At 37.3% G+C, this 13,402-nt stretch overlaps 2 protein-coding genes across 2 annotated transcripts; both read left to right on the plus strand.

Annotated features, from left to right (window-relative positions):
* The first annotated feature begins 2,855 nt into the window (after positions 1-2,855).
* LOC122058076 (protein AGENET DOMAIN (AGD)-CONTAINING P1) lies at positions 2,856-6,191 on the plus strand. The gene is made up of 5 exons (XM_042620531.1): positions 2,856-3,388; positions 4,652-4,729; positions 4,836-4,928; positions 5,020-5,505; positions 5,788-6,191. Exons 1-5 carry the CDS (start codon positions 2,957-2,959, stop codon positions 5,800-5,802), a joined length of 1,104 nt encoding a protein of 367 aa, XP_042476465.1. The 5' UTR covers positions 2,856-2,956; the 3' UTR covers positions 5,803-6,191.
* Positions 6,192-7,958: 1,767 nt separating this feature from the next.
* On the plus strand, positions 7,959-9,719 carry LOC122093969 (F-box protein At5g49610). The gene is made up of 2 exons (XM_042664540.1): positions 7,959-8,326; positions 8,505-9,719. The coding sequence occupies exons 1-2, from the start codon at positions 8,211-8,213 to the stop codon at positions 9,490-9,492; spliced, it is 1,104 nt and encodes a 367-aa protein (XP_042520474.1). The 5' UTR covers positions 7,959-8,210; the 3' UTR covers positions 9,493-9,719.
* The last annotated feature ends 3,683 nt before the right edge of the window (positions 9,720-13,402 follow it).

Raw genomic sequence — 13,402 nt, forward strand, 5'->3', positions numbered from 1 at the left:
TGAGGGTGAATTATGAAATTATGACTCACAGATATTTGTCCATTAGGATGTTGGGTTCACACTTCACACACCTCCCCCTCCCCAATTAAAATAGGGACAACTTTATTATCATCAAAATCGTGAGCTAAGAAGCTTAATTCTCAAAAGTTATTTTATACAGTATTTAAAAAAATAATAATAAAAAATAAAAAATCATTCAATGCAGCATTTAATATAATTTTATGTGAAATAATATAATATATCTTCATTGAGAAAAAAAAAAGTATTAATACTAAATGGTAAAAAATAATATGTCGTTGCTTAATCTTTGTGTACAAACACAATGGGAGGTGGGAGGTGGGAGGTGGGAGGTGGGAGGGGGGAGGTCCAACCTTTGTGAAACCCACTTTGTATTTATGCCTATGTGTGCGTTTCTCATTGGTCCCCATGCTAACATTACGGTAAACAAACTCTTCTTTTCTCTTATACTAAAAGGGCAAAAAAGTATTTTCACAACAAAATGACAAAAATTATAGTTACAAATTACTTACAATATTTGTAATCAAAATTGATTACATGATGGTTGAGCTTCATGAAAATTGTAGTTTAAGACTATCAAGGCTTAATTACGACCCTAAATGGGATCTCTTCTGCTCTTAATTGAGCAACTATTTCAATTGTAGATGACATCATGTTATTAGCTTTAGATTTCTCTGTTTTTTTTTGTTTCAATTTTGTCCTTAGATCTTTGCAAAGAGAAGCACACTTTCTTTTGGTTGGTGCCTCCATGTTTGATCTCTCTAAGACTTGGTGGCCTATACTTTTTGGTAAAGTCCCTTGTTGACTTCGGTTAATAGGATTTAGTGTTTTACTCAAAAAAAAAAAAGAAAAATCCCATGAAAAAGAGAGTAATATTTACCAAAAAAATATAGTAGAATAATACTATCTAATGGGATATTTAGATCTCCCTAGTTAGCCCTCTAATCCAACCATCTAACACTTTTCGAGATACATTAGTGTCCGGTGGTTCTTTGAAACTCATTATCTACCAATATTGATAAGGATTTGTCGTATCAGGCCAGATTGGATCATTTTGCTTTTTAATGTTGATACCTTGTTTTTTTTTTTTTAATTATCATTTTACCCTTTTCTATACAGATATCACCGTTATAATATTGGAATCGTATCAATATCAAACAATGGAGATACAAAGACATATTATTCAATACAATTCCCATACCTTGAACCTTGATCTTAGCCTTCCTCTCCTTCTGGGGCTCAATTGAAGACTCCGACAAAATATACTAAGCCTCTCACATGCCAAAGGGATAACTTTTTTTTTTTTTAATCACCATTGCATTTATGTAGGAGCCTTGTCAGAGCAACCACTTGAGCCATTGATCGATGTAACAAAGAGAGTGTTTGGCTATCAAGAAGGTGCATGGACATACATACATGTATTAAGGTACCAATATCATTGATATCTGATGCCAATATGAATCGGGAGTACCAACCAAAAAGTGTTTTAATTTTGAATTTTTGCCTATTATGGGTATTAATATGGTTGGTCTATAGCCTTACATACATAGAAAGGTATATAATTAATTAACAAAAAAGATTTTCTTATTGGCACCCTTGTAACGTCTTTTCTTACCCTTTTAATATGATACACTTTTTTTTTTCCTAATGTGGGTAAATATTGTTGTTATGGATTGATCAACAGACTTTTTTGATCCATTGTGGATTTGCTCACAAAAGACCAAATGACATTAGAAGATCCACCGGAGTTACTTTCCAAAGGGGACTTTCCGATGCCTAAATTAATGACCTTCCTCAAAGATGAAAAGAATTCAAGGATCACTCAATACACAGTGAATTTCCATAGAGATATTAGAGTATACCTTTTATCCTAACGCCCCTTATTGCAATTTATATATAAGATTCCCTATCTACCTAAAACCGTATTATCCACTTGACTAGATGCCATATTAGCCACGTGGCGAAGTCCACCTTCTTCTAAGTTCGTCTTTAACGGTTACAACCATAACATGTTAATTGCCTTCTAATTGGCCAACGATTGTAACAGCAAGAATCAAGTTGTACAATGGTTATCTAAATAACGATGCTTCTCAAGTTGATGATGATAAAGATGTTCAATTTTCTTTTTAGCTCCCTTCGTGCTGTCACGTGGCCCAACCTCCTATAGTAAAATAATTAAGATGTATCAGATACCCCGCACTCCTTTAAATTTCATCAATTTCATAATAAAATTGAGAAAAGTAGATCAAGTATTTTAATGTATTAGGAACCGATGAACCACTAATGCACCTTAAACCAATCCAAAATCCAAATTAAGGCATACCAATTGTCATCTCACTTATCTATTAATAATATATTAATTTTTAGAGTGAAAATATAATAATATAAAAAAAAGTTTTTTTTTTTTTTTTTTTTTGTATTTTTAAAATTTAAAAACTTTTTAAAGTAAGACAAGATATAATAAAAAAGAAATGTCAAGTTATAAATACCAAACGTCATTTATACAAACAAAAGCCCTAAAACCTAGTAATCGTACAAGCCCAGCCTGTTCCAATAGCTGACCCATCCGGATCCGGATCTGAATATTGTGTTTTTAAACCCTCTCCAGACTACAGACTCTAGACTCTAGACTCTAGAGCACTCGAGGTGGATATTTTTCTTTAATCCCAATTGCAATTCGGCAACGGACAGTGTACTGTCTCCACATGCGCCTTCTTTTATCTTATTTTCTCCCGCCAAACAGGAAGTAGAAACCGAAATCCCGTAACCGGTAACCCCGACGCCCCGCCCATATAGTCCACTGATCTCCCTGTCTTTCTATTTCTATCTCTCTCTAGACAAGCCCATTTTCCCTATATAAATATCACATCACCTCCTTTTCTCCCGTTCGAAAGCAGCAACTCTGTAAGTCTCTTGTGGGTTTGTTGCAGAGGACGAAATGGAGAGGGAGATTTTCGACAAGGGAACAGAGGTCGAAGCTTTCTTCGACGACCCGGCCTTAAGGGGTGCATGGTTTACGGCTACCGTCGTCCGAGCGCCGGGAAGGGACGAGACGATACTTCTTGAGTTCCATACTTTACTGGCCGAAGGAAAACGCAAGAAGCGGTTGCAAGAGAGGCTTAAAGTTGTCAATGTAAGGCCTGCACCTCCTCGTGAAGTATATCGGACATTCGAGAAGGATGAAGAGGTCGATGCCTTTTACGATGATGGGTGGTGGGAAGGAGTGATCACAAAGGTTCATGGGAACGATAGGTTTTCTGTTTACTTCAAGTGTAGCAAGGAACAACACATTTTCCATGCATCTGCCCTGCGTCTCAGTCGTGAGTGGGTTGATGATGGTTGGGATCCTGCTCTTGAAGAAGTCGACCAGGTACGGAGCACTAGATTTCGGATTATTTTTTGGGTTTTTCTTTGTATACTGCCCCTACTTTCTTCCTCTGTCTCTTTCTATCTGGGGTCCTCTTGTCTTCTTTCTTGGGTTATCTGTTCCTGCCTTTTTGTTTTCCCTTTCTTCCCTTGAATCTTTTTATTTCTTCATTTCCTATTCAATTACCAAATGTAACTCTTCTTCTGTAGCCATATTATCAAGATAAACTGTTTTGTGATGGATATGCAATCCTAGGTTGTGAGAATCGAAACACATTTGTTTATCTTAATCAATCAAGCAAGTGCAGGATGTGGATCAGTCTGACGAAGTATAACTGGAAGGAATTGGGTTTGCTTTCTCTTCATTATTGCTTTTTTCTTTTGATTTTTCATATAGTTATTTGCAGATTTCTCAGCCCTCTTCTACTGTACTCATGTCCAAGAGGAGATGGCTAACCAAATGTACCGAGAACGATTTAGATCGTGGGTTTCAGATCTCTCTCCTCTGTTTTTTTTTCCTGTTGCCTTCTAGTGAGTGGTATCTTCTATGGACTTCAAGTTATTTCAAGGGACATTTCTTGTATTATGTGATTCACTTTAACCTGTTATTATATTTACTCTTAGCATTGTTTCTTGTCTGTTTACAACTGTTGGGTTTCACATGGATTTCTTCCTCTATTGGGTATTGCATTCTCTGTCTTCTGTTGTGTTATTTGCATTTATCTAATTCTGCATACTTCTCGTGTGCAACAAGTTTAAAGTCTAACATACATGCTGCACTTTGCTTGCATAAAATTCAAGTCAAGTAAAGCATACACAGCTCTAGAGAATCAGATGCCACATTCTTTTCAAATCAATTAATAAAATAAAAGGACAATGTTAGGCTATTCAGTTTTTGTATATTATGTTTACATGCAGGTTTTCTAGTTTAAAATAAATAAATAAATAAAAATAAAAAATAAAAAATAAAAATAAGAGCAACCCAATGCATGAGGCTCCCGCCACTGCAAGGTCTGGGAGGGGCAAGTGTATGCAGCCTTATCCCCTGCTTCGCAGAAGAGGCTGTTTCCAAGTTTTGAACCTGTGACCAACATGTTGCAATAGTGCTTATGGCATACATATTTAGTCATAGATTCAAGTTCAGTTTTCTGCACAATTTTTGACGTTTTGAAGATGGCTGGTTAGCAATCTTAAACCTAGAAATCTTCATTTCCTGTTATTTTCTTGGTTTCTCATGGTCCTTAGTTTCTAATGGCTCATGTTGCAGCCTGTCTTACCGGAACCAGAGGAGTGTAACGTGCCAAAACCGGAGCATTCATCAAAAAAGCGTTCATCAAAGTCGAAGGTGCAGTTTGAAAAGGGAACCAGAGATCTTCAAATCAAATGTTTATTTCTTGTTCCTTTTTCTTGGGTTCTCATGTTCCTGTAGTTTCTAATGTCTCATGTTACAGAACGTCTTGTCGAAACCAGAGGGGAGTAATGTGCTAAAACCGGAGGGTCCATCAAAAACGCGTTCATCAAAATCGAAGGTGAAGTTTGACAAGGTAACTAGAAATCTTAAAATCAAATGCTCATTTCCTATTCCTTTCTCTTGGTTTCTCATGTTCACTTAGTTTTTAATGGCTCATGTTGCAGAGTGTCTTGTCGAAACCAGAGGGAAGTAATGTGCTGAAACAGAAGGGTTCATCAAAAAAGCATTCAACAACGTTGAAGGTGAAGTTTGAAGAGAGAGCACAGGTGGAGATCAGCAGTGATGACCAAGGTTATGTTGGTGCTTGGTTTGTTGCAACCTATGTCAAAAGAGTAGGGAACAATCACTTGGTTGAGCATAAGCACTTCTTCACAGAGGATGATGGGACTGAGCTCTTAAAAGAAGAGGTGGATGCTCAGCACATCAGGCCTCTTCCTCCTGAGATTCTGGTGGATGATAGTTTCAAACGTCTCGAAGAAGTCGATGCTTGGTACAATGATTCTTGGTGGGTGGGTGCAATCTCCAAAGTTCTTGGCAATTCAAAGTACGTGGTCTACTTCAGGAACACGAAAGAAGAAATGGTGTTTGAGCATTCTAAATTGAGGCATCATCAGGATTGGATTGGTGGCGAATGGGTTAGAGCTTCCCAGGTATGATTCTTCCATACTCTCAGTTCTAATTTTCTTTGCTTCATATATGGTATTGTGGCAGTATAGCATTCCTCAAATGCTACCGCCTCCACAGCCCACCAATATTTACAGTCAATCCTTCTAAAAATCTCTTACATTTGCATTGTATGAATCTGCTTTATTCTCTGAGATCATTCCAAGCAGTTCAACTTCAATCTTAACCTGTTATTGACAAGAACCAGTGTTTTGCTTACAAGAACTTCCTTTGGGTGTTGACATTTGGCTTGCTGGGCTCCTTGTCAGGATTTAACTTTGTGATTGTGGATGAAGTATGGGAATTTTGTACGGCAACCTTCCATCTTGTGAGTCTGTGACACAATCTGTTCCTCCATCTCCAGGCTCATCTTTACCGCTGGTGATTCTAGGCTGTTTGGATTGTTAGGATATCATTGCTGCATACCTGGTCATGGGTTTTTGAAATTATGACCCCTCATGTATTGTCTCACAATTTCTATAGAATTTGGCAGTTACCTTGGTTCCTCTTGCCAACCCCTCAACATGTTCACAAACTTGACATTGAAGGCACCCGTAACTATGATAAACTGGTCTCCTACAAGGGAAGATTCTTTGTAATGTGCTTCATTCACATGGGAAATTTATGTGCAAAACACTTACAATTCTCCAACTATGATTGCTTTACTGTTTCATTGATCTCCAGACAGTATCTAGGTTCATTGTTTACTTCCTTCTAACTGATCTAATTTTGTGATGTTACTTCTTTCTTCCATGAGGAAGTATTTTTGTTCTAGCATAGAGTTCAAATCAGAAATTTCCTTTTGATTGTGGCACAAAATTTTCTGTTAGGGTGGTTAGAATATGGACAGAATGTGTGAATGAGGCAGGGGATACAAATGAGTGTAATATTTCAGCTTTTCCATTTGTTTCTTCTTTGGCTTGAAAGCTTGCAGCCAGACATGGAAGTCTGAAGTTGGGATTTGGAAAGGAATTCTAGATGGACTAGCAAACTTCACTTCTCTCAATAGTACTTAGATTATGACATGAAGGGGACACTGTTTTACTTCGGTTTGATAGTAAATACTCTGGCAAAAATGTTTTAGGGTGTGTTTGGTTTAGTAATTATGGGGTAAATCTGTCTGTGGAAGTGTAAATCTGATTCAGGATGAACCCAAGTAAAAGGCCCAAATCACAACATCAGGGTAACCAAACAGTTTTTCCTCTCCGCAGAGCCCAGGGATAAGAGATTGTTTCTAGGGCTGGGAGGACTTGGGCACGCCTCCGTAGATCACCTCAGCTCTAGGATCACTTTGTCTTTTTGCTCTATATAGAGGAATCTTATCTGTTAGGATAATTATTTCATGAAAAATCTTTCGATGAAATTATGTCTAGAATCAATGCATGCGCCAATTGATTTAGCGAACCGAACAGCCTATTAAGTTCATGCTATAGGTCATGATTTAGATTGCGGTACTGCCCATTTTACGTTTTTACCCTTAGTCTGTGCGACGTTTTTACCCTTGGTCTGTGCAAGAATCAATACCGATAGGCCAGTTTCAATACCGAGTCCTCAAACCATGCTGGCAAGTAATAGATGCCCAACACATTCGGGGAGTCATCAAATGACTTATCGGTCTGTTGCCCTTCTAATAGGGCATCCGATATATTCATAAGATTATCACATTTATGTACGGAATCTTCAATAGGTGGCTTTAAAGGATTTAATTGTAGCATTTGGAAGCATTTTCCTTGAATCCAACGGGGGAAGATCATTCTGAAGAATCTCCCCACCTGTTTGACATAAATACCCTTGTTGTCCCACTTCAACGGATAAAGATAGAAATGACTCGTCTGAATCACACCTGTCCCGGGAAAGGCCGTGTAACGCTTACATAAGCACATGGGCCAATATGAATTCACCTGAAAGCATCAATAGAGGTAGAACTTTCACCTTAACTTACTATTCTATTCAAATCATCAATCCATCATGTTTTACAGGCCCCTTTGATTGATTCTAGAGATCAAGTGATGTCGACCCAATTGTGGCCTCCAATTTGGAATCTATTGTATAATTCTCCGCTTTTCTAGGTAAAACACAACTTCAGAGATCACCTGCCTCTGGTTGGATGCCTGCACACCTCTCTTGATTGGTCCTCATGTTGACACAATAGTCTCATAACCAGTGGTGATCTCATCGCAGACCAAAAAAACCCATAAATTTGTCGGGGATGAGCCTTGAGCCTTGTTTTATGTATTGGTATTGTATTGATTGTATCAAATTGGTATCAACTGAGATCGATTCCCTGACCAGATTTTGGTATTGATTGAGATCGATCTACGATTGTCTGTATGGTTTGAGGGATAAAATAGTGAAAAATTATACTTTCTAAAAAAAAGGGACAAAACCGACCGATACGCGCCTATCTTGAGGGGTATAATACGGAATTAAATATGTCTCGCGAAGAGGAATGGCATCTGATGCGGTTCTTTCTTCCGCTTCACTCGTCTGTTTCGTTCTTAGCATAACTGATGTTCGTTTGACTAAACCAGCAATTCCTCGTTTCCTATCCTTTACACCACCCCCCCCCCCCACAGAAGGATGCATGGTATGAAGATACCTAGATAACGATCTGGGTAGGTTTTACTTTTCAATTCTATAATCTAGATTGCTCGGTTTTTCGGTGGAGAATTTTTGCTCTTCGGAGCTGTTAATGTCTTATGGAGCTTCTTTCTCCTCCATTGATGGTGGGCGTTACAACTCTCATCTGAGAGGGTCCTTTGCTTTAGAACGCAAAAATTGGAAATCCCACCCGAGATTCTTCACCAGGTGAGTTGAACTCAGGCACCCTTTTGAGATATCTCTGGTGTTTCTTTTGCGAATGAATCATGAGTTCGTCTGAAATAGAAAAGGGGTTCCTTCCGGAAGAAGTTATTCTTCAAATTCTTGCGAGATTACCCATTAAATCCCTATTCCGATGCAAGTCTGTTTGTAAGTCTTGGTGCAGATTGCTCTCTAGCAAGTACTTTATTCAAATCTACAATGAAGTGTCATCCAAGAACCCGATGGTGTTGGTAGAGGTAATTAAATCCTTCTATACCAAATCCAGTTTTATCTGTGTAGATAGACTAATGGGTGTCTCCGAGTTTTCTCTGGATTTCTTGAATGATAGAGTGAAAGTTAGAGCTTCTTGTAATGGATTATTGTGTTGCGCTAGCATACCCAATAAGGGTGTATATTACGTCTGCAATCCAATGACTCGAGAGTACAAGCTTCTCCCCAGGACCAGAGAAAGGCCCATGACTCGGTTCCATCCTGACGATGAAGCTACCCTTGTAGGTTTGGCGTTTAATGTAACCACCATGAAATTTAACGTCGTCTTAGCTGGTTTTTACCGTCCTTTCGGACGTAGGCCGCTTGATTCTTTCATCAGCCTTGTTTTTGATTCGGAGACCAACACATGGAGGAGATCTGTTTCTTCAAGATCTGATGAATTCACTCATATGAACAAGAACCAAGTTGTATTCGCTAGTGGGTCTCTCCACTGGTTGACGTCCAGCTGCTTGTATATCCTTGTGCTTGATTTGGATAATGAGTTATGGGGGAAGATCCCATTGCCAGCTGAAGTAATCGGTCAAGGTGAGGGTGGAAGTAGAGTTCATTTGTTGGAGTTGGGTGGTTCCTTGTCTGTAATTCAGATTTCAGAAGCTTGGATGAGTATATGGGTTTTGAAGAACTATGAGAGAGAGGAATGGTGTATGGTGGACAAAGTGAGTCTCAGATGTATAAAAGGACTTGTGGCCAGTGTTTTCCCGATTAGTCAGACCGAGGAATTCATGTTAATGGCGACTCAGAAACAGATCTTGTTATACCACAGAAATAGCAGAGTTTGGAAGGAGATGTATTCTGTGAAGAATGCTTATACTTATCCTTTGTGGTTCTCAGCCCATGCTTTCCAGAGCACACTTTTCTCTTGTCATAAAGGTGAAGAATAGTCTTGAAGATCTTGTAAATTTTCCTTCACATTGGAAATAGTCTTGACACTTTTCTCAGCCCATTGCTTTCACCTACTGTAAATTTCATTACTTATGTTGTGTCCTATTTTTCAATGTTCATCTTGTGCATAACATAAGTGTCTTGGATTTCTGGTGCTATAGTTGGAGATTTGCCTTTGGTACAAGGTCTTCTCTTTTGGTGAGAATGAATGAGCATTGCGATCTAATTTTCCTTGGTTGCTTTAATCTTTTCTCATTGTTAATCAATTGTGTGCTTGGTTTAGTTTAAATTGCTTTATAAACTTATAGATACTGGCATATTATTACCTTTAAGCTTTGTGAGATAGCCTTTGTTTATTGGGGAAAACTAAGTATTGGAACCTGTTGATTTGGTATCTTGGCTTTGTTTGTGTTATTGTGGAAGTATTGGAAAATGTTTTTTCTGAAAATTAGTGTAAAATTTCACCTAGAGAAGCATTAACAGTTTGATGAGTACCATTTTCTAGTGGGTTTCGTCCTACTAGTTCTATGTGAATTGACATACAGTGCGTAATTTCATATCATGTTTTTCTGAAAATAGGTGGTTAGCTTGTTCAGGTTCTAATATTCAACTAAATCCATAATTTTGCTAATTCTATGATAATATTAATATATCAGTCATTAACTAATTCTTATTTTCATTTTTTTCTTGATGCAAAACATTCTGCAGTGATGTTTACCAGCTGAATTTGTATATTTGTCTCACATTGCTTAATTACTTGTTCTCCTCAGACTCAAATTCTAGCTAATTGAGAACTGTGAGGCTTTTTGTTCTTTATGGTTGCGAAATACTGTTTGTCATCTCAAGCTTGAAAGAAACATTTTCATGGAAACAAAGAATGATAGACATTAGCCTCATTGAGGCAGTCACTAGTTGATGTTCAACAAAATCAAAGCAAGCTCAAGTCAGAGATAAGCCATTTTGTGCACTGTCCAGTTAACATTAGAAATTTCAATTTGACCACTCTGCAGTTGACATTCTGAGATGTTTCAAATAAGTGATCACATGGCCACTCATGAACTTCTCAGATCACTTCTTATGATTGTTTTACCAAGTGCGAGTTTATCTGGAGTTGCTATCATTGTAAAGGAATATTTCTGATGGAGTTGGCCTTTTAATGTACTTCTTACTGATCATCATTGTTTATCAGAATTCGAAGGCTTAATTCTATTAATCAAAGAAGGCAAGACACATTAGGAGTAAGAGGGTAGATTAACTAGGAGACCATAATAGATGATATTGGGAGGTCACAACCACTAAACTGAACATATTCCTACTTAAGCTGCTGCTCTGGCTTCTGTATGAATTGACTTCATAATCAGAACTTATAGAGGAGGCTTCATCAGAACAAGCTGAAAGAATTCAAATGTCAGTGTGTATTGCATTATATAGAAGTGATCGGAATGCCATGAAAACATACAGGTAAGAGATCTAATATGTGATAACAAAGGTTGAAAAGGGCATGGTGCAGGTATCCCCTCCGCAAAAGCATCCGTATAGTATCTAAGCAGTATGAACTATTGGTTCTACGCCATCTTTGGTGATGACTCAACAATTCAGTACTTGCGGGATGAGCCAGCATTTATATATAGATGTAGGAGGATTTGTTTGGGAAGTAAGAAATCCCTTTGACGTCTCATCATCTTCAAACAAAGAACAAAAGAGTCCTCAGATAAGAAAGATTAATTGGTTAAATTGAGATGAATCTTTAAGTACAATGTTTGGAAGCTAGCACTACGAGTTATTAAATTCGGATTTAGGAATTATTCGGATTAATTCATTTCATTAATTTAACAATTCAGTCAAAATATCGGTAAAAAAATGGAGATAATAAAATTCGAGTTCTGATTCAGATTCGGGAATTATTCGTTTATAAAAATAAAAAGCGGACAAAAAATTCAGATGTTATTTTTAATATTTGCAATACTTGTTTCATATTAGCTATCAATTATCATATATATGTACGTAACATACAAATGATATAAAAATTAAAATTTTAAATTTAAGATAAAAATATTATATCTAATCAAAAAAAATTTTTTTTTTCTAAACTCATTTCTTGTTACTCAAATAATTGAATCAAAGAAAGAGAGAATGAGAGGAGGGATTGAGAACAAATTCAACTAGACTCACATCACCCACCATGCATGTTTATCTTAAAGACTAAAAAGAGAGAGAGTAATGATTGTAAGACTTAGTCAAACCAAAATGGGGTGAAATATTATTATTATTATTATTATTATTATTATTATTATTATTATTATTTTCTTTTCTTATAGAAGTGTGAGAGATTACCTCAAGAAAGATAAGTTTTGATAGTTTTTGTTAAAAAAAGAAGAAAAGTAACATTAGGATAATAAATGCATAATAATCACACTATTTTCTAAAGGCCTATTGATTTATTAAAGATAATTTTTTTTTTTTGAGATAAAATTCGGCTATAATTCGGATAAAATTTGGTTCCGCCGAATTATTCATGAATTTTAAAAAATCTATAAAATTCGAGAATTTTTCAAAATTTTTTATTTGATTCGGATTCGGATAGAATTATTCGTAAAATTCTGTTCGACTGAATTATTCGCATTTAATTCGGAGAATTTAATAGCTAGGTCTTGTACCTAAGGAAACATATACAAACACAATTAAAATATTAGATGGCCGCGGCTCTATTGACATCATTTTCTTAAGGGGTCTTGCATTCCCTCCTCCATCTTCTGCAATCAATCTGCTCTCTCAAGACAATTTCCCTGTAACCTCGAGCCTCTCTGGCAACCTTCCTAACAACCGTGATCAACGAATTACAGAAGGAGAGCCATTCAACTAAATCTGATTTAGCCATCTACTCCACATTCATGAGGAATAAATCTATAGTTCACATGGGAGTGGTGATTGGGTCACCCACAAGTGAGCTATGAAGTGGCAGAAAAAGGTCTATGGGGGGGGGGGGGGGGTTATGCCAGTACATGGGGTGTTACAGATTTCTTACCAACCCCCACCCCCACGCCCACCCTCACCCCCTCCACCACCCCCACCACCTTAAGCAACACATGGGGAAGGATGTCTTGTATCCATAGCATGGGTTTACGGGCTACTTCCAAAGGGCCGTTAAGAGAAATCAGCTCACCATGTGTGTTGTCTTCATTGTTGGGGCCTTGACGAACTGGTGGTACATGGTGGGGGTTTATGGCAGCAGACCCTGAGAAACCTTTTAGAGATATAGGTTTCATTATAAATTTGTAATTGTGGTTCATTTTTTGTAATCTGAGAGAATCATAAAAATGATCAGTTATAATCTTATTTGCCATTGATAGTGAAACAGATTTACCACGTTAATCATTGTCTTTTTTAATTTCCATTTTTCTCTTTCACCATTTTAAGTTTTCGTTCCTACTGTAGAAACTAGCATTTCATGGAATGATGGCTAGTTAATTAGTGTATACAATGGCTAGAGAAGAATCAGTTGGCCTCAAAGTTCGATGGTCCTTTTAAAAATATAGTTCACTATCCATTTTATGAACTAAAAGCCTGCAATACATGTAAGAATCCTCTTTCCCGTAAATTTTTTCTTTTTGGTAGAATAGAAGTAAATTATGCAAAATTGAAAACCGCAGTGGTTGGGATGAGTTGGAATACTCCTATCTATCAACTTTTTGAGGGATGGATCTAGAATAAACTCCATAGCTGAATGGCGATATTAAATTTATGGGAGAAAGAATTTCCCCACACCCGGACATAGCCTATGGTTTCAAGGGGCTGTGAAAAGATGCCTCAATTCCCAAAAGAGGGGCTGTGTCTGGACGTGGAGACCTTGGACAGGTAATGTTCCTCTTTTAGTTAGAATAAATCGTGCTTAGCATAACTAGTTAGTGT

Source organism: Macadamia integrifolia, chromosome 2 (genome assembly GCF_013358625.1).
Source record: "Macadamia integrifolia cultivar HAES 741 chromosome 2, SCU_Mint_v3, whole genome shotgun sequence".
Lineage (NCBI taxonomy): Eukaryota > Viridiplantae > Streptophyta > Magnoliopsida > Proteales > Proteaceae > Macadamia > Macadamia integrifolia.

Excerpts from the sequence above, each read along its gene's own strand:
- LOC122058076 (XM_042620531.1), top strand. The coding sequence starts at position 2,957 with ATGGAGAGGGAGATTTTCGACAAGGGAACAGAGGTCGAAGCTTTCTTC. Across the intron at positions 3,389-4,651 it reads CTCTTGAAGAAGTCGACCAG|CCTGTCTTACCGGAACCAGA; the intron begins GTACGGAGCACT and ends CTCATGTTGCAG. Across the intron at positions 4,730-4,835 it reads AGCGTTCATCAAAGTCGAAG|AACGTCTTGTCGAAACCAGA; the intron begins GTGCAGTTTGAA and ends CTCATGTTACAG.
- LOC122093969 (XM_042664540.1), top strand. The coding sequence starts at position 8,211 with ATGTCTTATGGAGCTTCTTTCTCCTCCATTGATGGTGGGCGTTACAAC. Across the intron at positions 8,327-8,504 it reads CACCCGAGATTCTTCACCAG|ATTGCTCTCTAGCAAGTACT; the intron begins GTGAGTTGAACT and ends GTCTTGGTGCAG.